General features: G+C 42.9%; 1 protein-coding gene across 5 annotated transcripts in view; it reads left to right on the top strand.

Annotated features, from left to right (window-relative positions):
- Window positions 1-23,623, top strand: part of DENND3 (DENN domain containing 3) — an 80,224-nt gene that overhangs the window by 4,919 nt on the left and 51,682 nt on the right. For 3 of the 5 annotated variants that reach the window (XR_012791399.1, XM_075581647.1, XM_075581646.1), the window contains exons 3-6: window positions 19,068-19,344; window positions 20,444-20,559; window positions 22,347-22,489; window positions 23,055-23,166. Coding sequence is in view for 4 of the 5 variants with exons in the window: in XM_075581647.1 (XP_075437762.1) it covers window positions 19,068-19,344; window positions 20,444-20,559; window positions 22,347-22,489; window positions 23,055-23,166 (648 nt within the window). In the remaining variant the exon portion in view is untranslated. Of the gene's footprint in view, window positions 1-958; window positions 1,082-19,067; window positions 19,345-20,443; window positions 20,560-22,346; window positions 22,490-23,054; window positions 23,167-23,623 lie in introns of those variants that run through there. The other 2 variants (XM_075581648.1, XM_075581649.1) reach the window with 2 other exon arrangements.

The raw sequence follows: 23,623 nt of genomic DNA, 5'->3' as shown, positions 1-23,623 counted from the left end.
AGTACACACGCACACCTTATGATTGGCTGCTAAACGAGACCAATATCGCGGTCTGTTCAGCCTGCAAAATATCTCATGTGGTGGCTCATACTGATTAAGGCACTGGAATATGGTAGCAAAACACACCTACATGCTGTAAAAGACGCCCTGTTCATGTGCACATGCATATCACACAGTAGGAATAAGGTAAGTAAATCCAAGTAGGGTGCATAGACTATTTGTTAATCAGACGTATTCCTCTATCCACGTTGAACCAGTATTATTATTAGCGTGGATGCACAGGGAGTAGGTATATGTGCTTGTGTGATAGGGGTGTAATAACTTTAAAGCCATACGCTGGTGTAATCATCAGAACATCGTGTACCCACACGGATATTGTTGTCATATCAGTGCAGGTGACCATAAGAGGGTCCGTAGCACACACAATGGTATACTGTCAGAGACACCCTGGAGGTGCGCTTATGTGCAGTGCAGTATAGTATGTAGTAAATGAAATCCTGTTGGGATATATAGGCTGCTATTCAAAAGCGCACTCCATTAGCCACGTTGATCCAGTGTTAATAGTCAGTATGGATGCACAGGGGATCAGTATAGACGTGCTGTAATAGTGATGCGATATAGGCGCGATGTGGTATAGGCCTGCTGTAATAGTGGCACGATATAGGCGCGCTGTAATAGTGTCGCAGAATAAAACACTGCAAAACCAAAAAAAGAAATGCTATAAACAAGAATCCCTATATTAATATAGCGAGGAACAAAGTATTGTTATCCTCCCAGGTGATTATTTACTCTTTCACTGCCAGGAAGTGTCATGGAAACGGATATGTTCCTTGACAAAGGGGCTTGTAAGAAGCTGCTGTACTGGGACATGTGGGGAATCTTTTACCAGTCCTCCTCCTTTCTCATGTGATCAGTGCTTGCATAAAAGACTTGTGACCCACGTGATTTAGTCACTAGGCTTTAGAATGTGCAGAATGAGGATATAGGAGGTGGAATGATTTGCAGAATTCCTCACGGGCTCCTGAATCACAGACAGTCTCGTACATTATCACCGGCCATTGAAGGGCTGAAGGAGCGGCTCGTGAGTAAAGACACTGACTCTGTAAACAATGACACCCGAGTGTGAAGCAGGGGCGCCTGGTTCATATCCTGGTATCGGCTCATTGTGACCATATCCTGGTATCCGCTCCTTGTGACCTCGGCTGGCAAGTCACTTATTCACTGTGTGCCTCAGGCGCCAAAAACATAGATTATAAACTCATCTGGGCAGGGACTGTCTGTAACAATCCTATGTGCGGTGTACCACGCACTATCCTGTAATTGTGAAGGGCTCTGCGTCCCATTGAGCAAAGCCCTATATGAAATAAAGTTATTATTATTGCTAAGGTATTAACGTCCTCAATGTATTTAGTTGGATTTATGGAAATAGTGAAGGCTGTTGAGCAAACAAAATGGAGACTGAGATTTTCTTCAATTGACAAGTGCATATAACTTGGTCTGTCTGCAGACACCATGGTACCGCAGGCTTCCAGGTACGAGAACGTTGCCGGCTTCGTTCCCCAATGAGTTGTGCTTGTTACGGCTCTGCCAGCAGTGGGTGTCATGGGGACCATGTCTGGTCTGGTTCTAACATAGGCCGATGTGTTTGCAGCGTTTCGTTGCGAGTGGATGGCCCTCGTCCCTCTGAAGGAATTACTCACAGTATACAATGAGGAAGTTCCCAATTTGGCATTTTGGGAGTCTGCTGAGATTAACCTCTTCCTTGCCAGATGGGCCAGTTGAGCAATGGCCAAAAATGAGTAAATAGGGAAGCTCTTTCCCACCTTAAACCTTTTTCACTGACTGCCCCGCACCTCTGGAATGCCCTTCCCCTCAATACCCTACTAGCACCCTCTCTATCCACCTTTTAGACACACCTTAAGACACAATTGCTTAAAAAAGCATATGAATAGCACTGGATAATCCTGGACACATGATACATAAAGCTTGGCCCCCTGCAAACGCACTTACTAGAATTCCCTCCTGCTGTCTCTATACGTTCTCCCTACCTACCAATTAGACTGTAAGCTCCTCGGAGCAGGGACTCCTCCGTAATGTTACTTTTATGTCTGAAGCACTTATTCCCATGACCTGTTATTTATATTATTTGTTGTTTATATGATATGTATTACTACTGTGAAGCGCTATGTACATTTATGGTGCTATATAAATAAAGACATACAATACAAGTGTGCCTGAGATTTGAGGTGCAGTCTGTGCTATTGGATGCAATATACTTTTTGTTGTAATGTAGGAGCAAACTTTTGTATCTGGTATACAGTGACCATATCACTTCTCTCTGTTCTGTTGGTGCATGAAAATTCTTGAGGGGTCAACGGCGCGTTGCAGTATCCCCCCATAAATGTAATGTGGAAGCGTTTGGTGTAGTTTAAATGTGTTTTGTGAGTGGAGGAAACTGGTCTAATGGTTGCATCCCAGGTCTCCCACTTACTTTGCTAAGGCAGCCCTGTTGATAGTCACAGGCAGGCTAAGCGGACGAACTACTTCCCAGTTATCTCCGGTCAATGAACCTGCCCTGGGGGAGGGCCATGTTAAATTTGGCAGCACAGAGCGTGCCTCTTCAATTCTTATGAGGGGCAAACTGGTGCATGTTGGTTAATACGTTAGTGTATGGGGAGCAAACTGGGACACATCTTTGTTTTACTTTTGAATTTGATTCACTGCCCCTGACAGAAACGGAGATCACATGCAGTGTGGGCTCCTAGTTAAGGAAGTAACCCTCTTTATTCCCCTGTGCCTCAGGCACTAAGATGAGTTAAGCTTCCCAGGCAGGGCATGCAAAATGCCATGTATAGCACCGCATACACTGCAGTGTTACATCAGAAAAATAATTAAAGTTTCTCTTCTATCTGATTCTTAAGAACCAATGTTTCACTCCTACCTGGGTTAGGTAAAAAAAAAACTTTGTGTTTTGTTTGAAGCCTTTCACTGTCCGAGAGGCCATTCTGACGGCTAAGGGGGTTGATTCTTTCTAAGGAATCCAATTACACTGATAAGTTACATATGTAGCCAGCCTCATTGTTCCTAGTAATAACTCTGCATCTCCCATTACAACTCCGAACACCATCATTTGCACAGGATTCAATGCCAGTGATGGCGTATTAAAAGATACAGTATCCCACCAGAGGGATCCATGAAGCTAGCTACAGTACATCTGTGTGTGTGTGTGTGTGTATATGTATCTCTCTATCTCTCTCCTGGCTTCCTATCAAATCCCGTATCACACACTCAATACTCCTCACTTTTAAAGCTTGACACTCTTCTGCTCCTCCTTACTTCTCAGCCCTAATTTCTCGCTATGCACCATCCCGACTCTTGCGTTCATCAAGGATGTCTTCTCTCTACCCCTTTTGTATCTAAAGTCCTCTCCCGCCATAAACCTTTCTCACTGACTGCCCCACACCTCTGGAATGCCCTTCCCCTCAATATCAGACTAGCACCCTCTCTATCCACCTTTAAGACCCACCTTAAGTCACACTTTCTTAAAGAAGCATATGAGTAGCACCGTGGCTAATACTATGCACATGATACATAAAGGCCCCCTCCAGACGCACTTACCAGAACACCCTCCTACTGTCTCTGTACGTTCTCCCTACCAATTAGATTGTAAGCTCTTCGGAGCAGGGACTCCTTTTCCTAAATGTTACTTTTATGTCTGAAGCACTTCTCCCTTTTTATGTGTTATTTATATTATTTGTTATTTTAATTGTGAGATGTATTACTGCTGTGAAGCGCTTTGTACATTAATGGCGCTGCATGCATATATACAGATACTGGGGATGGGGAGACCCTCGCTCAGCTTGTGTACTGGTGCAGAATATAGATGGAGGGGTGCACTGCTGGGGCAATTAGAATACAGATCCAAACCAAGAAAAGAGGTCCCAGACTAAACGGCACTCGGGCTCCCTAAGTGGAAACGGAATATGGTTCTCAAAATATTTTTAATAGTAACAAGTATAAAATAAGTGCTCCTAAACAACGCCGAATGTGGTTGGTAAACCAGCAGCAAACTGTATCATAAACACCTGCTATAATGGTAGGATTTTATGTTATAATGGCCTGTCAATATGAAAAGACTAGCATATGTATCCTAGTTGTTAATGCACCCATGTGAAGTATCACTATGCACTGTTGTAGCCCCCTTTCCCCTGCGTCAGGGCGACTACGTGTGCTGCTAATACCTGCGCGGCAAACAGGAGGCCTGATCCTCCGCCACAGGGAGCCTGGGCTGTGTATATCACTATCTACTAACTGCGCCTCCACTTGGGAAGGCTCCTCACACAGAAAGATAGCCCCTCCCAAGACAATATGCTCAGTAATACACACACAAAGTATGGGTAACAGTATTTACTGGAAGGTACTAAACAATAACCATGAACACACACAATATACATATACAGCATTGCTGTTACCGACCCGTGGTGTATTCCCACAGTACTTGGGTGCAGGCGCACCAGTTTCCAGGCCACAAAGGCCTATCCCGCCTCCAAGTGTGGGACAGCGCTGCCCCACGATGTGTTGGTGCACTTGTGGAAAATACCTGCCCGGAGCTCCAGCCCCGGGGGTCGCTGAGTAAGGCTAAGTAAACGGTCAGTCTGTTCCACCGAAAATCCGCCAACCCATGGGGTGGCCTCCAGCCGGAACATCCCACCTTTAGATGTCTCTGAGATGAGGGCCTGGTCTGGTCCCAGGTGCAGGCCACGCACACTGTGTGCGTCCGTCACGGTACAAGGGTACTAGCACGAACAGGCTAAAGGGAGCATCTCTATCTGAGGGGGCCTTCCCTATAGCACCACAAGCTAGAGATGGTAGGGGCCTAGCTGGGACTTCTCCCTGGACCTTACCTATCCCCTTGCTGTCCTGCGTCCGACTGATGTGCTTCCCTGAGTGCGCCCAATGTATCCATCTCCTTGCAGGAGATTCTGGGCGCCCTATTGGCTGCTGCGTGCCATGTGATCTTCGCCCCCAAGGGCTGCTGGGGCTTGTAGTTCCCTTTGCAGAGCTATTTCCTAATGGCCGCCACTATATCCACACTGCGCATGCGCTATCCTGATGGCTGCCAGTTGCTCTGCTATCATGGCTGCGCCCTGCGGCAGCGCTCATCACGGGTCTCCGGTGACCCGCTAGCCAGCACCAACCTCCATGCACCGGAGGTAAGAGGAGGGGGGAGGGGGGGAAAAGCAGCTGAACCGGTGGACCAGAGGGGACCTGGTTACACTGTATTTAAACATGCACAATGTACCTCAGTCACATAAATGTAATAGTAGAAAGATGATTAATGATCATCCAGGGTACCAGATGCTGTCTCCAATGACTTATGTTAATGTGGTTCACTACTACCTAAACGGATCAATGTTAGGTATGCCCCCTGTCGGCGTATAGTGGTATCAGCTGTCTGTTCATTCTGATGGCGGTAACCTTATGGAGGATTCCCTCTCACTTCCGTAAGTATGGATCCACAATTGTAAATACTGGTTAACTGCCTATCAATCTGGACTTATACAAGTACTTAGTAGTGCCAGTGGGTTCATATAGGGATCTGTATCACCTGTTTAGGGTGGATGTATAGTATATGCTTGGGTACTCAAATCAGGGACAAAGTCAGAACTAGTATCTTTGCTGTTGATAGTGGTACAGGAATCCCCTTCTCACTTTCCCCAGATAGAATTGGGGAATATATTGTGACTAAAGGTCATCCGTTATTCAATATAGTGCAACGGGTATTAACCCTTAGAATCTGACATGGGGATCTTGTATACCCCTCTGTTGAAACAAGACATAGGTTGATAGATTTCCGTGTATGTTAATTTATATCAATGACTGTGGTTAAATACCAGGGCAGCCAAGTCGCTGATTACTACGGGTTCAGGGTGGTGTCAACCACAAAACCTGTGGGAAAATAGTGTCTGTAGTACTATGGTAGTTTATGTATGCGCCATGGTGGACATGTCCCCGTTTGTATCAATATTGTAATACACAGAACAAGTATCAGGGACAAAGGGAGCGTTAATGTATCTAAATAGTATCAATTCATATATGCTAAGTAATGTATTGCTAGACTTGGCTCTCAGCCAGCATAGTGTTTTTACTGAGCATTATGCTGATCATACTTGCATGTAAGAGCTGTAGGGAGTTGATATTGTTGGCACATGTATCGGAAGTTAGCTCTGTATAAGTAAGATAAACCGATCATGCAATAAAGGCACGGAACAGGATTAAAACAACGGCGAGTTTAAAATTTTAAAAAGCCAGACGCATTGTCGCCGCCTGCCGGTCATGCCCTAACGGTGGTGCCACGGACCACTTCCTCAAACAATCGCTCACTAAATGTAAGTTAAAGGTACCAACATGCTGACGTATGTTACATGTGCTTTTCAAAGGCGAAACACAATCTATGCGTCTAGGGTTCCAAATGCCGGTATTTATACCCATAGTTGGTTCTGTGTACGCCCAGTTAACTCATTGGTTACCTTTGGGAAGTGTGTTTAATAACAAAGTCTGAGCCCTGCCAGATTTCTCACACTGCTGTAGTTTACCTTGATAGATTCATAGTGTTGCAGACTGCCATCAGGTTAGATGCTGCAAATATCTTTATACATACTGGAGAGGCCTTGTATGCTGCCTTAATATCGCAAGTGTATGTGCAACTGTAGTAGATACTACCTCACCCCTCACTCCTCACCCCTACCACATGCAGCACTTATCATCTGAGATCTGACTCCAAAAGACTGTTCATGGTCCCAAGGCTCAACAAAGTATCCGACCGCTCCTCCTTCTCTTAACGTGCACCCCAAAACTGGAACAACCTACCAGAGACTCTTACATCCACCACCAGTCTAAGTTCTTTCAAAACTAAGACTGTCTCACATTTTAATCTGGTCTGTAACTGTTACATAAGCCTATAATATACATCTTCTCTAACTGTGCATGCAATGTCTTGTATATAATGTATACCCTGTTCATTTATGTAACTGTATTTTAACCACGTATTATTTGTCATATTAACTATGTCCAGGACATACTTGAAAACGAGAGGTAACTCTCAATGTATTACTTCCTGGTAAAACATTTTATAAATAAATAAAATACTAGGGGCAGAGGGCCAATAGAGTTAGACACTATGTACATCCTTCTTTTCTTGTTCGCTTTTTTTTTTTTTTTTTTTAAATTTTATTTGAGTTTAGAAAAATAAAGGATACAGAAAATAGAAAAGGGGAGGAGGGGAAAGTACCACAATTTTAACACAGGTATCATAAAATATAACAACGCCCTGACCACATCACTGCACTTAAGATAACCAGCTTTCTGAGAGAAAAAAATAAGTAAATAAATATACAACCTTCCAACCACATTGAATTAGTGATATATTTCCCCTTGAATTCCAGGGTTCCCATACTTTTTGACATTTTCTTGTATTATTTCTCACATACAGTAGGCTGTTAATCTTTCCATAGATTGCACCACATTTACTCTCAAAATAATCTCTCTCCTAGAGGGGGCTCGAGACTTTTTCTAGGCCCCTGCAATTGCACGTCACTGTTACCCAGTGTAAATTGTTCAATGCCCATAAACCTTAGGACGTCAGGATTGCCCTCATGACAGTTGTTGACGTGTCTTTCTACTGGGGTGTCCATATTGTTCTGTATAGAGCCTAGATGATCCAAGACTCGCCTCCTAAGCTGGTGCCTTGTCTTGCCAACATAATTCTTGTGGCATCTAAAGACAATAAGATAGATCACCCAGTGGTGTGACAAGTAATGTATGTTCGGATACTAAATGTTTGTGTATCGTCCCAGTTCTGGAAAGTCTTTTTTTGGTAGCATGCGGTTACAGGCTTTACACTGAACATTTAAACGAGCCCTTTGGTTTCTCAGGGAGCCATGTAGGTCTCAGCCTGGGCTCAGAATGACTATGTACCAGTATGTCCTTCAGATTCTGCGATCTGTGGCTCGTTATTGATGGATGGGTGTTCAAGACCCCTCTCAGATCCTCGTCCGCTAGTAGGACATGCCAGTGTTTTTTCAGGATATTCACCACTGAATTCCACTGTTGATTATACATTCTGATACATCGGATAATTGTCCTCTGAGGGGCCACTTGTTTTTCCTGTAAAAGCTTATGTCTTGGAGTATGTTTTGCTCGTTTTAAGCTTTTCTGATAACTCTGTTACTATCTCTCCTTTCAGAGAACCTCCTTGTCATTTTGTGCTGCCTGATCCTCAAAGTTCACCACTCTATCAAACATTAGCAGCTGGAACTGCACTCGGGATACTTATCTTGCTGCACCATCCCTTGATGTTAAATTCAAAAGAAGGATGTACATATAACTCTATTGGCCTTCTGCCCCTAGTATCTACTACAGTTGCACATACACTTGCGATATTAAGACAGCATACAAGGCCTTTCCAGTATGTTTAAAGATAATTGCAGCATCTAACCTGATCGCAGTCTTCAACACTTCAAATCTATCAAGGTAGACTACAACAGTGTGAGAAATCTGACAGGGCTCAGACTTTGGTTACCTCTGGGAGGTGTATTTAACAATGAGTTAACTCGGCGTACACGGAACCAATTGCACTATGGGTATAAATACCGGCATTTGGAGCCCTAGATGCATAGTTCTCGTTTCGCCTTGAAAAAGCGCGTGTAACGTACGTCATGTTAGTACCTTTAACTTACATTTAGTGAGCGATTGTTTGAGGAAGTGGTCCGTGGCACCACCGTTGGGGCATGACCGGCAGGCACTGACAATGTGTCTGACTTTTTTATATAATAAAATAAGTATACATGGGAAGGATGTTGATCCAGGGATTAATCCGATTGCCAATTCTTGGAGTCAGGAAGGAATTAATTTTTCCCCTTAATGGATTTTTTTTGTTTGCATTCCTCTGGATCAATAAGTAAGTATAGATATAGGATAAAGTATCTGTTATCTAAATTTAGCATAGGTTGAACTTGATGGACATATGTCTTTTTTCAACCTCATCTACTATGTAACTATATGTATGTCCCTGATGCTTGTTCTGTGTATTACACTATTGATACACACGGGGATATGTCCACCATGGCGCATACATAAACTACCATAGTACTACAGACACTATTTTCCCACAGGTTTTGTGGTTGACACCACCCTGAAACCGTAGTAATCAGCGACTTGGCTGCCCTGGTATTTAACCACTGTCATTGATATAAATTAACATACACGGAACTCTATCAACCTATGTCTTGTTTCAACAGAGGGGTATACAAGATCCCCATGTCAGATTCTAAGGGTTAATACCCGTTGCACTATATTGAATAACGGATGACATTTAGTCACAATATATTCCCCAATTCTATCTGGGGAAAGTGAGAAGGGGATTCCTGTACCACTATCAACAGCAAATATACTAGTTCTGACTTTGTCCTTGATTTGAATACCCAAGAATATACTGTACATCCACTCTAAACAGGGGATACAGATCCCTATATGAACCCACTGACACTAATAAGTACTTGTATAAGTCCAGATTGTAAATACTAGTTAACAGCCTATCAATCGGGGATCCATGCTCACGGAGCGGGAGGGAACCCTATTACAACTGATTGCATACTTGGGTTTTTTACCCACTTATAGCATCTTGTTTCACTTTGGGATGGGCAGCCTTAACTCTTCAGTGTATTTTGGTAAACTTTCAGATATTAAAAAAGGGCATTAATGTACAACAGTGAAGCATATGTCAGAGAAAGGGAAGTGCTAGAACAAGAGGTTGTCTCTGAAGCTGGAGGGTGGCAGGGTAAGGGGAGATGTGAGAAAGTGCTTCATGGAAAGACTGGTGCATTTGCGGAATAGCCTCTCAAAAGAGGTGGTAGGGTCTGTCATGATAATATCATGAGATATTAGGTATTTTAATCCCTCTAGTGCTTCAGGGCTTAATGAGCTACAGTTTGAAGTTGAAAATACAATGTGTGGGGTTTCTGGCTTGTCACGAATCTGTGGGAGCTTCAAAGGGGCTTGGTTGAGGTTGGGTGCTAAAAGTACAAAGAGGGTTTATGGTATGTTAACACCTTTTGCAGGCCTAGTGATAAAAACTGATGTTTTCTAGACAAAAGGACATGTTTTGCCAGACAGTGACTCGGACATTAAACAAAATGTTTTTCAAAGCAATCTCTGGAAGAGGTTTATGGATTGCCAGGGGGTGGGATGTCCTATGTCATCCCAAGATATGAAACATGAAATCAGAAACTTGACAGCGATGCTGACGTATACAATTTTTATGTTTTGCATTTGTGACAGGCTGACGAGCGCAAGGGGTCAAGATATGGGAGGTCTGGCAGGTACCGGAAAACAGATATTCATTTGTCGCTCAGGTTTAGGATTAAGACATTCATGTTTGGTCTCATTGGGTCCGCCATGAGCGTCTGAATGTTTTGCTGTAGCTCACGTGTCTCTTGTGTATCAAGGAAAGTTAAGAGTGCGTTTAGATATTGAAGTTAGTTTAATTTTGTAGGAGGTTTTTTTTTCTGTCGTAAAACAGACAATCTCAGCTGATTTACGACAGGGGGTGGGCTTATGTGGTTTCCATGGGAAGAAAGAATATTTAAGTCTGAGCAAAGATTATGAAAATTAGATTTCACCAGAGGAGTGTTTTAGACAAAACATGTGATATCTCATCTCCTACACCAGTGACCTCTCTGGGGGAAAACATATGGTGATGTATAGGTTTTCTTTAATTTTTTTATTTTATTTTTTTTAATAAGAAACTTTTCTGCATTTATTGTAACTGTATGTTTTTGTAATCTTTTTTTTATTTATTTTTTCCTTCTGTTACCCAAGCACTGTGTGTATGTATACTGTATGTGTATTCTCCTGGAACCAGGGTCACGAGTGATGTATTGCCTTCCCTCTTCCAAAGCACAACAAGTCCTTTCGTCTTTCTTAGTTTATTGGGGGAAAATCACAGGAAGAAAGGTACTTGCAGATGTAGTGTGGATATAGAGTGCTTCTCTGTCTGAAGTGCAGTGTATCAAAGATAAGGCAGTGTAAAAACAGAAAGGCCTTGCTGGGGCAAATAGCAGGCAGGTACTCACTCAGAGTCCAGGGTGAAAAGGAAGTGAGGAGCAAGGGTCACACTAGAAGGGAAGTGAGACTATACTAACTGTCAGCAACGACAGGGTGTAGGAATAGCCCACTCTCAGCTAGGAGAATAGGAGATGCAGGCAACCAACACTGACTAGGGCTGTGTAAACATGTAACAATAATGTTGCCTTTTCACATGCAGCTAGCTGCTGGGACAGGGAAAATAGCAGGCAGCTAAACTAGGGAGATATGAATCCTATGAGCTGCAAAGGGAGACAGAGAATATGGAATCTGGTTCCAGGACTTGTATTAACCCTGATTGCATATCTAAGTCGCGTGTCCACTTGTGTGCTGTTCGTGACAGGTGGAATATTGGTACAGATTTAGGGGAGATGTTCCCTCGTTTAAGGGACCTTTTGCGGAGGTGAACAGTGGGGCCGTTTGTGAACGGAAAATAAGCCCTTGTCCCATATGCTGGTCACATGCTCTCAGGTGGGCCGTACTGGACAGGGACTAATACAGTAAGGGAATTCAAACATGCATGGGTTAGACCAGGGGTGCTTAACTCCAGTCCTCAAGACCCCAACAGGTCAGGTTTTCAGGATATCGTTGCTTCAGCACAGGTGGCACAAGCAGAGGCTCAGTCTTTGATTGAGCCTCTGAGCCACCTGTGCTGAAGCTGGGATATCCTGAAAACCTGACCTGTTGGTGGAGAAGGGGGGGGGGATAGTGGGTCTTGAGGACTGGAGTTGGCCACCCCTGAAGTGAAGTAGAGGCTATGGATTGAGTGTGAAAAATGAGCAGATCTTGAGGACTGCTCATTTTTGACACTTAAATCATAGCCTCTACTTCACTTCGGTGGTGGCCAACTCCAGTCCTCAAGACCCCCCCCCCTCCCCATCCCCCAACAGTTCAGGTTTTCAGGATATCCCAGTTTCAGCACAGGTGGTGCAGGCTTCGGCTGAGCCTCTGAGCTACCTGTGCTGAAGCAGAGATCCTGATATCCTGACCTGTTGGGTGGGAGTTTGTCTCATGGCTCCTCAACTCCAGGTCTCAATGTGGCTATCCTAAATAGGAAACAAAGCCAAGGATCAAATGGGGTCCGAGGTTTTACAGCAGATAGAAAAATGGGCAGAAACGGTGGGCCGAGGGGTCACGTGTAAACTGGGCCGAGGGGTCACGAGTAAACTGGACCGAGGGGTCACGTGTAAACTGGGCCGAGGGGTCACGTGTAAACTGGGCCGAGGGGTCACGTGTAAACTGGGCCGAGGGGTCACGAGTAAACTGGACCGAGGGGTCACGTGTAAACTGGGCCGAGGGGTCACGTGTAAACTGGGCCGAGGGGTCACATGTAAACTGGGCCGAGGGGTCACGGGTAAACTGGGCCGAGGGGTCACGTGTAAACTGGGCCGAGGGGTCACGTGTAAACTGGGCCGAGGGGTCACGTGTAAACTAGGCCGAGGGGTCACGGGTAAACTGGGCCGAGGGGTCACGTGTAAAAAAACAGTTGGTACTGGTAGAAAAATACATAACAATGTTGCTGGTCCCTCTTACGCGTGAGCCGTTAAATGATGATACCTGGGTAACATAGGATAATAGAAAAAGAAAACTGAGCACTACCAAAGGCTTTAGTAAGTCGGGCAAAAAGCGCACCCATGAAGAAAAAAAGTATCACATTTACTGGGTCACTGGTAAAAGCAGCATATTGGAACACGGCTCACACCTACGCGTTTCGAGCAATGCTCTTTATCAAGGTAATCTAATATAGGAAAAATAGTTGGCAAGTTGTACTAATAAACTAGGTTGGGTAGGTAGAGCTGCACCTTTATTTTGGGTTTCGTCTGTAAGAAACCCTGTTACATTTACAGTTACTGCAATAAAGTAGCAGTTTAGTTGCCAAAATAAAATCCCGGTTGTATGTTATCCCAGGGATGCGCAAACTGGGGGTGAGAAATTTTCTGGATGGGCGTGGCGGTTACAGAGGCCCTGCGCTCTTCCCCAAAGCATTTAAATTATATGGCTGGGGAGCGTGCGAGGCCTCTGCAAGTTCCTTACTTTGTCTCCGGCGACGCGTCAAATGAGGCCGGGCGATGTCACATGACGTTGTGACATCAGAAAATGCCTGAGCAAAGGTAAGGGGGGGAGAGCAGGCTGGGGGGGCGCAGACAAAAGTTTGCGCACCCGTGTTATCCTATTGTTAACCTAAAAATGAAGCTCGCGGGCTGCGTTCTTGGAAGTAAATCTCCAAGCACACTGAATCTGCAGGAGTGCAAATTAGATTGATAGACGGGGAAAATGAGCTTGATTCACACACGTGTCCATTAAATGAAAACCCTAAGCAGCTGCTGGGGGGTGCAGAGGGTTTAAAAGTAGCAGCATTTTCGTCATATCTCGTACGTATTTGCATTCAGCATCTGCTTTCTCTTGCTGGTTTGTGAGAGATTAGGTGGTGTGTGTACGATATATAATTGTTTGTTTACACAAGCATTAACGTTGGCTTTCATAACAAGGTTATAATTAATTTTCTTATTAATCACCTGGTCACGCCTTCTTTTTACTAAAATATACTAATGCGAAGGACAAATACTCTTGGGATTTATTTACTGGCCTTTGTAGTGGGAGACCCAGGTTCAGCTTTTGGGGAAGTTACAGTTGCTCATGTAGAATGGATTTTATTTGGGGATTAATTTGTCTGTATAATCTCATATACAATGCTGGGTATCCGGGCAATGCTATTGAAAATGAAATACGTTTTGGTTTAATGTACATCATTGTGCTTGGATTAGTGGGTGAATAATAGTACTTCCATCAGTAATGTTGAAGGAGATAGTAGGTCCAGGTTTGGGAGGAAGTATTAGGAGCTCTGTTTTTGCCATGTTAAGTTTAAGTCGGCGGAGGGCCATCCAGGAGGATATAGTAGAGAGACATTCAGAAACTTTAGTCTGTACAGCAGGTGTAAGGTCAGAGGTTGAAAAGTAAATGTGTGTGTGTCATCAGCATAGAGGTGATATTTGAACTTAAAGGATGTGATTAGATCACCTAGAGAAAGTGTGTAAAAAGAGAAGAGGTCCCAGGATAGAGCCCTTGGGTACCTCAACAGAGAGATCGGTGGAGGAGGTGTTGGTAAAAGAGACCCAAAGTACGATGGTAGAGTTAAGTGGAGATTCAGGATAGAGCTTTGTTATGAATACCAAGAGTATGGAGAATGTGAAGGAGAAGAGGGTGGTCCACAGTATCAAATGCTGCAGAGAGGTCAAGTAATATGAGCAAAGTATAATGACCTCTGTCTTTGGCAGCATGGAGGTCATTAGTTATTTTATTGAGGGCTGTTTCAGTGGAGTGAGCAGTGCGGAAGCCAGATTGTAGAGGGTCTAGGAGAGAATAGGTGTTAAGAAAATAGAGCAAGCAAGAGAATACAAGACGTTCAAGAAGTTTGGAGGCAAAAGGCAGGAGGGAGACAGGACGATGGTTAGAAAGACAGGTAGGGTCAAGCTTGCTGTTTTTGAGTAATGGTACAACTGTCGCACGTTTGAAAGACGAGGGAAAGGTAGCAGTGTAGAGGGAGGAGTTAAAAATGTGTGAGAGTGTAGGGATTATAGTAGGAGCAAGAGGTTTTAGGAGATAAAAGGGAATGAGGTCAAGAAAGCAGGTGGTAGAGAGAGAAGAGGAGATCAGCAATGACACATCCTCCTCTGTGACGTCGGAAAAAGAGTCAAGGAGGGCAGGAGGAGAGTTAGGAAGAGGTGTATTATGGGAGTGGGATAGGGAGGGGACTTCTTGACATATGGATTCCACCTTTTCCTTTAAATAGTCGGCAAAGTCCTGAGGTGAGATGGAGGAAGAACAGGCAGCAGAGGGTGGTCTGAGTAGGGAGTCAGACAGGAAAGAGTTGGCGTGGGTTAGACTTGTGTGGGTCGATTTAGTGAAGAAAAGTAGGTTTGTTTAGCCTGAGAGAGGGCAGTGTTGAAGCAGGATTGCATACATTTATAGTGAAAGAAGTCTGCGAGAGTGTGCCAAGTTATTAAGCATAGTACTTCTATTTTTACATTAAATACATTTTAACATAAAAAAATTGATAATGTTTTAGGAGCACGAGAGCACCATGTTTATTTTAAGATGTTTTGTTTTTAAAACAATATTTCTTACAAAACAGGAAATAGTTACATTATTTAACAATGCAGTTTGTGACCAGGATTAAAAAGGGAAGCTATTGGTTTTCGACTGGCTAGTACTTCCGCTTTACTATTATTAACCATGATGGAGAAAAGAAAAAGCTGTAGCTTACCTTGCTTCTCTGGACGTTAATTGGTAATTACATTTCTTTGCGAGTGTTTGAAGAGAAAAGTGATGGGCAAAGGTTAAAGAAAACACCGAAAGCTGCAGTTCAGTCAATATCCTGCATGTGTGTTTTTTTTTTAATAAAGCACATGTCAGTGCAGGAGTGCTCATGAATATTCATGAGCTTCCACTGAGAGACAGAAGCAGAAGAAAAACAGATCCCTTAACTAATTATGTCACCAAATTTTGCAGATCAATACATGGAGAACGAATTGACCTGCAGCTATACAGTTCTTTAGGTAATTAGAGATTGCACACATGAAACTATTGAAGTAAAAAAATAAATTTAAGAAAAAAAAGACTGAACTGCAGCTTGAATTGACAGAGTACCAATATATAGGAGTAGAGAGCTCTGCCTGTGCAAACTCGTATGAAATAAAGTGACAATAGACAAATGGGAGCAGCCAGATGAAATCAAAGTCCTTTAAAGTCTCCGCTCACCATGTGAACTACTACTAAGTAACTAAGAAATTGTTTAAAAAGTAGCAAATCAAGCAATATCCTACATGTGTTGTTTTAATAAATAAGTTCTATAGTATTAGATAATACTACAATTTTATTATTTTTTAATTAAACTCTTAATGCCATTTTAATGAGGTTTAATATACTGAGTATTCTTTGATTTCTATAGCGGGCTTTAGCACACCTCCCCAGCAGTGCAAGATCGTAGTAACACTTTCCTGTTTGTGATAATTTGTTGCCAAAATTCCCAGCAGTTTGAGCAACAAACTAACAATATTTAATGTTACCTTAGTAATATAAGAATATATTGTAGCTGCTGAGTTACACTTGACTGAAGGATTGATTGAAATTGAAAGGCAGCCATTTAGTGAACCCTGCGAAGCAGGATCTTTGCTGATCGATCACAGGAGGACGAATTCATCAGCAGCTTAGGTAATTCGTTTTCAATAAAGTTAATCAAAGGCTGCATATACAGTAAAAAGATTTAAAAAAACAAACACTTTTTAGGATTTCACAAAGTGCTACTTGGAATGCCTCTTTTAAAATAAGTGTAGCAGCTAGATTGTCAAGATGCACTGCAAAGGAGAAACTCCTGCTCAGCTTAATAGATACGTTTTTAGATAAAAATCAAGGTGCAAGCAGGAAGGTTAGATGGTCATAAAGGCACAACAGAGCAAGTTCTGCATGGTTGCACTCGGGGTGAGACTAATGAACAAGTTAAAACTTAATTTTTATGGGTATCACAGTAAAATAGATATGCACAGAAAAAACATGACACACATGTAAGGGTAAAAAATAGTCCTGGGTGGGTCTGAACAATATTCCGCTCAAATAGCTGATTAGATCAGCCGTGTGACATCTGCGGTAGTGAGATCCTAGTTCCCAGCTTCTGCAGTAGTTAAGTACAGAAGAGGTTAATGTCCTGGTTTTGCGACAGATAGCTGATACCACATAATGCGCATTAGGCTATTGATGTAAACCCTTTATTGGCAAATCAAACCCATGTTGGGTAGCCAGAGTGGTTGGTAAATATAGTTACTAGTATTGCTACTTCTTATCTGGCAACAATGTGTCCAGTGAACTGCATCATTGTAGTCAGACGCTTATCATGTATGCATGTAATAGTTCAGTCTCTGAAGCCCCTGGAGTCCCTGGTGCGGGCTACAGTTGCTCATACGAGGAACGTTAGCGCTTACACAGGGAGGCATGGTGCAAGCTTATAACAGCTGACTAAAACATTGTTTTTTTTTTAAGTACCTGGCTGTATTTACTCTGTACTACAGGAAATTGCCATCAGCAAACATCTGCCTGAAATGTTAGGAACTTATCGTATCACTAAAATGTCTAGGTTTCAAGTTGTTACTGAAGTTACAAACTGCACATAAGGCTGAGGCCCCAGTACCTCCGCTGCATGCGTGCCCGCGAGACTTGCGGCGCGTGCAGCCAATTCCCCGGTCTGCAGGGAGCTGCAGATCAAAAGACGGGGGGGCGTGACGGGGGAGGGACGGGGGCGCGGCTGTGACATCACCCGGCAGGTTCGCCCTCATTCGCTGAACCGCCGGGGGGCGTGACTTAGCGCTCTGTCGCGACTCCTGATCACAATTCTCTTGCGAGCAGGAGTCACTGTCGGCAGAGCGCCGCCCCCCCCCCCTCGCAGCGGTCCCGGTCCCATTGTGCAGCAGCTATTGTCCCTGCAGCGTCCCCAACAACAGGCGCTACAGTAGCCAGCGGGGACCAGGCCTAAGGTCCCTTATAAGAAAAACAACTTTAAACATTTTAACCTATTGAGTGCTGAATATATACGCATACACTGATTGATTTATATAAATGATATATATATATATATATATTAATCAATCAGTGTATGTGTGTATATTCAGCACTCAATAGGTTAAAATGTGTATATATATGGTAGTGGTACGTTAAAAGCGGTTTGTTGAGAATGGGGCAACACAGTGACAAACATAGAAGGCGTTGAGATACAGTCTCAGGGTGGGAGAAGGCGTTGAGAAGTACCCCCAAACACCTACTCTCCGTTGAACAAACTTCTGGGTCCTACAAATTCTGTCTGGCTCCTAAGTTTTATATAGTTTTGCCTGCCCCTACCTTAAGGTTCCTAATTATACTGGAAAAACTCAACTTAGCCCTAACAGTATAACGTCCCCAAAACGTAGGCCTATAATAGGCGTTCACAATGCTATAAAATATTTGTTTTTATTTAGTTCAGTATCGGCTAAAGGTCCTTGAAAAGAAAACACGCAATATAATAAAACATAATAAGCACCTTTAAAGCTGCAGACCAAGCAATATCCTACATGATGTTGTTTTTTTTTTAATCAGTTCTTTACTATGAGAATATACTTAGAATGTTTTATTTTTTAACTCTGACATTTTTTATGTATTATAATGTAACAAGCCTTTTTTGTTTGTATAGCAACCATTTACAAAGTCACAGATACTGAGTCAATAGTCCTCTGCAGTCATTTAGTGAACCCGCTAGCCGAATCTTCATCGATTTTACAGGAGAAGGGATCGATCGGCACCTTAGTGAATTCTTATGGTGTGGATTGTATTGATGCACACCCCCCAGCGGGGAAACCGGCAGCTTGGAAGGCTGCTTTAAAAACCTGTGTTGTTGTTGTTGTTGTTTTTTTACTCCATTTTGGACATTTATATAGGTTTCTTTCGTAATAACCAATTGATAAAATGAGATGCAGCGTGTTCTTTCTCGGGCTCCTGTATGATACGGTAACTTTGTTATTTCTGGAAAACAAGTGTCACTGTTCTGATTCCGCCAAAATATAACAATGGGAAATGTTGGCGTAGCAGAGGAAGCTAGAATAACACTGTGCACATTTTCATCCGAGATGTAGACACATGAATTAACCACAGACAATGGCATCTGAAAAATGGTTTGCTTGGCTAGAAAACTAAAACAAAAAAATATTCTTAAAACAATGGATTTTCATAAACTCTAGTTAATAACAGGGATTTATAGATGTAATGCTAAACAAAGATTTAAAATGCTAATTACTAATGAAAAAAAAATATAATTTATGTGATTCATTTGCTTGTGTAAACTCAATAGAATATTTAGTTGTATAACGTTACAAATAATCTGCGTTTACATTTCCTTCCCCTCTCAGATTGCTCAGAAAGGAATAAGAAGCCTGCAGTCAGTCGAGCCAGAAATCCTTTCAGTCTTCGTTCCTCCTTTTATTTTGAAAGAGGAAACCCAGAATACATCCACCAACAACAACTTTCACCGCGCATTAAAGCGACGCTCTTTCAGAAAGAAGAAAGAAAAACCTAAGGCTGAGAATGTGCCCGGGTCCAATACGGGCCAGAAAGAAGCAGCCACTGAAGATATAAGTGTGCCCAAGGACGTCGACCTTATAGGTTTACCGCAGCTTTGTTTTCCAGGTATTATATTCTGTTTTTTTTTATATATGGACCAAGGGAGTTGCCAGCGCTGAACCATGGCTCCAAGGAGCCTCCAATTGCATGAGATATTGAATATTTTGTTTTTGCCAACAAGATGGCTGCCTGGGTCACCAAATCTCATGAAGTCGCAGCTTTCTTTTGGCCGCTGGAGTAGGCCGATCCCAAGGGCCATATTGTTTCTCCTGGCCAATACTTTTTGTAAGAATGTCAACGTTAATTATCTCCGGGAAGGTGGGGAGGGTCCCTGTAGTTTGGTGGGGTTCAGCTTCCGGGAACTCACTGTTTCAGAGAAGATAAACATATGTAGAAATCTACTTCGGCTGCTTCATATATCATGTTTTTGGGACATTTTGCTTTAACTGAGTTACATATTCAACAACTAATTATTCACTGGGCATTTTGTTCTATTTCAGATTTTTTTTCTATATTTCCGATAGATCTTTTAAGTGATTTCTCATTTTGTTTGATTAAGCTGGCTCTTAGGGATGTAACTAAATAGTGTTTATTCAAGGTGTCTGCTGCCATAGATAGGGAAGGGGTTAATATTATCTGTATGTGTAAATGGCGTCGTTCTGTGCACTGTGGAAATATAGAATGGGTCAAACTATAAACATAATGTACCCAGATTTAACCACACCAAAAAAAGATCAACTCCTGTACCACGTAGTAAAAGATGACTTTATCTGTAGTACAGTAGTATACCGTTCATTCAATGTTTATTCAATGATGAGATAAATAGCTATATTGCGTTTCATACTCTTCCAAACACTTTTTATAAAGGCGTTGCTACAACCCTAGCGGATTTTTGGTGGTTGTGAATAGGGCTAGCCCATATTTACTAAGCAGCCTATTGCCATAAGACACCTTCTGGTGCTGGAACACGCTCTACGGGTTGTTGACTTGAATGTGCTATAAGGTATCTTATGGCAAAAGACTGCTTAGTAAACATGGCGCTATATGTGGTCACTAAGCAGCTTTTATCCTTTTTCACCTCCAAGATGTCTTTAAAAAAGAAAATAAATGGTATGACCTTTTCTTGTTTTGTCCTTAATCCTCGTAAACCTAATGTAATCAACAGGAGGCCTTCATGTGACACTTGAGCCCAAAGAGGAGCATTTTCATTTTTTGGTTTTTACTGACGTTTGTGGGAACAGAACATATGGAGTCGTGGCTCAGTATTACAGATCTGTTCAGGTATTCTGTGACTTTAAAATAACGAATATATTAATTATAAATTGCATTTAAACGGGTTACATGAAATTTAGACGCTTGCCGTTACTATTTGCTGTCTTACCAACTCTAGTTTTACCCACAAATTAGTTTGAGATACCTGGCTGAGTAACTAGTGTTGCTTATGGACATCTGGACAGTACAAGCAATGACTAGATACTGCCACCTTCGTCTTGCAATATTCCTGCCTACCCTTGTGGGGTCTGTTTACCAAAGAACAATATTAAGTACAATATTCTGCTTTCTACATGTACTGTATGATCTCCAAGTTTTTTTTTTCTTGGGGGTATGTTCACCGTATTGGTTGTAAGTTGTTATATCTCAATGTTCCCATAGGTTTAATGGTGTTTTTCAATGTCCGTAGTCCTATTATTTAATAAGCAAACACTTGAAGTAAATTAGCTTGAAATGAAGGCTTGTTAACAAGTTATACAGTAATAGCAGGTATGCTTTAATGCAGTGGTTCTCAACCCCAGTCCTCACACCTTTCCCCCCTTACCCCCCCACCCCCCACCAACAAGGTCAGGTTTTCAGGATATCCCTGCTTCAGCACAGGTGGCTCAGTCAGAGACTGAGCCTCTGATTGAGCCACCTGTGCTGAAGCTGGGATATCCTGAAAACCTGACATTGTTGGGGGGTGTTGAGAACCCCTGCTTTTACTGACAACTTGTCACGCTGTTACCCCCAATACTGAGGTGGAAAGTGAGTAACCGCGCACCTGCAGTAGTGAGAGCGTGCCCGGAGTGTGGATTGGTTGTGTGGACAAGGTCAGGGGTACCAGGGTAGGTAAAGTACTTGCCAGATCCGGGCGTAGAGAAGGTGCCGTTGTAAGGTCCGAAGCCAGAGGTCGAGGGTAACAGAGTTCCGGGAAGTGGAGGTCCAAGTGCCAAATTCAAGGGGTCCGAGAGGTAAACGTTGTCGAGTGGAAGCCGGGGTTGTAGAGCCAGAGAGGGACGGAAGACAAGCCGAATCGGTAACGAAGCTGAAACTGAGAGAGAGCTAGGCACGGTGAGTAACGGCACAAGGCAGACGAACTATGCAGAGCGAGGTTGGAGAGGAACCACGGGGGTTATAAAGTGAGGAGGACCAAAGGGAGGAAGGGGCAGAGCAGAGGCGCGCCCAGGAGCCCTTTGTGATAGGGCAGGGGTTAATGGCCTGGTTAGTTGCCGGAAGGAGGTGGGAGGAGCTGAGCCTGAGAGCGGAGCTGGCCGGAGGGTGGAGTTACCAGGCCGGTGCAGTGCATAAATTAAGTTGTGTGGCGTGCGCCTTGTAAGTGGCGCAACCACGAGTCTGGCGTTGGTGGCGTGCGTGCAAGCCGCGGAGGAGCAGGCTGAGGCGCCAAGCAGGGACGGAGGAGACCGCAGCCAGCGGTACAGGTAAGGAAGGGCAGCGCCGAGGACGGCGTGTGCCCGAGTCCTGACACTACTCCATGTGTTTGGAAGGAAAATAAATGATCCCATAAATTCTACAGACCTCTGTTCTCATTTACCGATTTCTTTATTGGTATTTTGTAAAGGTAAAAGGATCCAAGACGAGCATAGAGAGGTGGAGGGTAAGAAGCTGCATCTATAGGGAGAGTTAATGCTTTTTGGCTTCTCATAGAACAAGTAGACAGACGGTTGTAGAAATGTAGCTGACGAGATCTATTTATCGGTGCAGAAAACGTATTGTTCTCAATCTCTATCTTTCCATCTTTTATGTCCGAACATAGCAATTATTTGTGACCATAACGCAATTCTGTTTGTCTGTAGGATGGAGGTGGCTTGTCGAATGGACAGGTGTATTGGGATTCTTCCGTGTGTACTACGAAGGCTTGTGGCAGCTTCATTCCTTTCGCCCTTTGTATTATATCCAGGTATCCATACTACAATGCGTTCAAGGATTGTCTGTCTTGGTAAGAAACTTTTTATTATTATTATTATTATTATTATTACAGTATTATGATGGCAGGTTTAGTAATGTATTCTGATTTAACGATTTCCTGGATTTAAAACGAGGTGCATTATCTGGACTTCAAAGTTCTGTTAAATTTGGCACAAACGGTTTCACCTATTTTTGGTCCTACTGCAAAAAAACACAAACCCTGTCTTTTGTGATCCACAGTAATTATATTTCTGGTTGCAGTTTCTGTGGTTAAAATAAATAGCTTTATATAAACCTACTGTATACAATATTTTAAATTAAGTTCACGGCTACCTGTGATCTAATGGGATTAGTTGAAGAGCCCTGTTTTTGTGCTATGCTAGTCATCAAATCCAGTCCATCATTCCCCAAGCTGGGCTAGGCCTTGGATTTAGCAGTTATAGGTTGTATGCCAAGGGTGGTAAAATGAAGATAGATATGGAAATGAGATGTTAACGACATGAACATTAGACATAAACGCCATTAAGGAATGATTAAAGTGTCATGGTTAGCACTTTCCTTTTTTTTTAATGTAAATTTCTCATTATAATTTTCAGCTTGCTGGTACAACTGAAATCCTGCAAAGATATTGATATTGATGATCGTGTTAAAGAATTTTCAGCAAAATTGTCTCTAATACCAAGTCCACCACCGGGACCCCTAAATTTGGTAACTAGTCCTTGTCATTACAGTAAAGTATTGAGGCAGCCTTGCCTATTTATCGTATGGACAAAAAAGCTGCAGAGCGTTTTGTAACGTGTTAAACATTTCCACCGGAGTACGTTCTTTGTTCATGAAAAATGGCCCCGTACAGCCAAGGAAAGGACGTTCCACAGACGTATTACCATTTGTCTTTCCCTCTGTCAATGGCACGGAGACGGGACGTTTAACCTCCATGTGACGTCTCGATTCCGTTAGGAAAAGGGGTTTCAAGCACCCATACAAAGGATTTTATTTTGGTCTATTTTAAAACTCTTAATTAATTCACTTCAACTTAAAATAGATCTATATCCATCATTAGGGAATGGCTGCACACTTGGTGTTAAGTATCCTACAGAGCGTGTCTGAGCTATAAAATAAAAATCCAACTTTAAGAAAAGACCGAAATGAATGCAAAGTAGAGGGT

Source organism: Ascaphus truei, chromosome 2 (assembly GCF_040206685.1).
Source record: "Ascaphus truei isolate aAscTru1 chromosome 2, aAscTru1.hap1, whole genome shotgun sequence".
NCBI lineage: Eukaryota > Metazoa > Chordata > Amphibia > Anura > Ascaphidae > Ascaphus > Ascaphus truei.
This window is presented reverse-complemented; position numbering and strand designations above follow the sequence as displayed.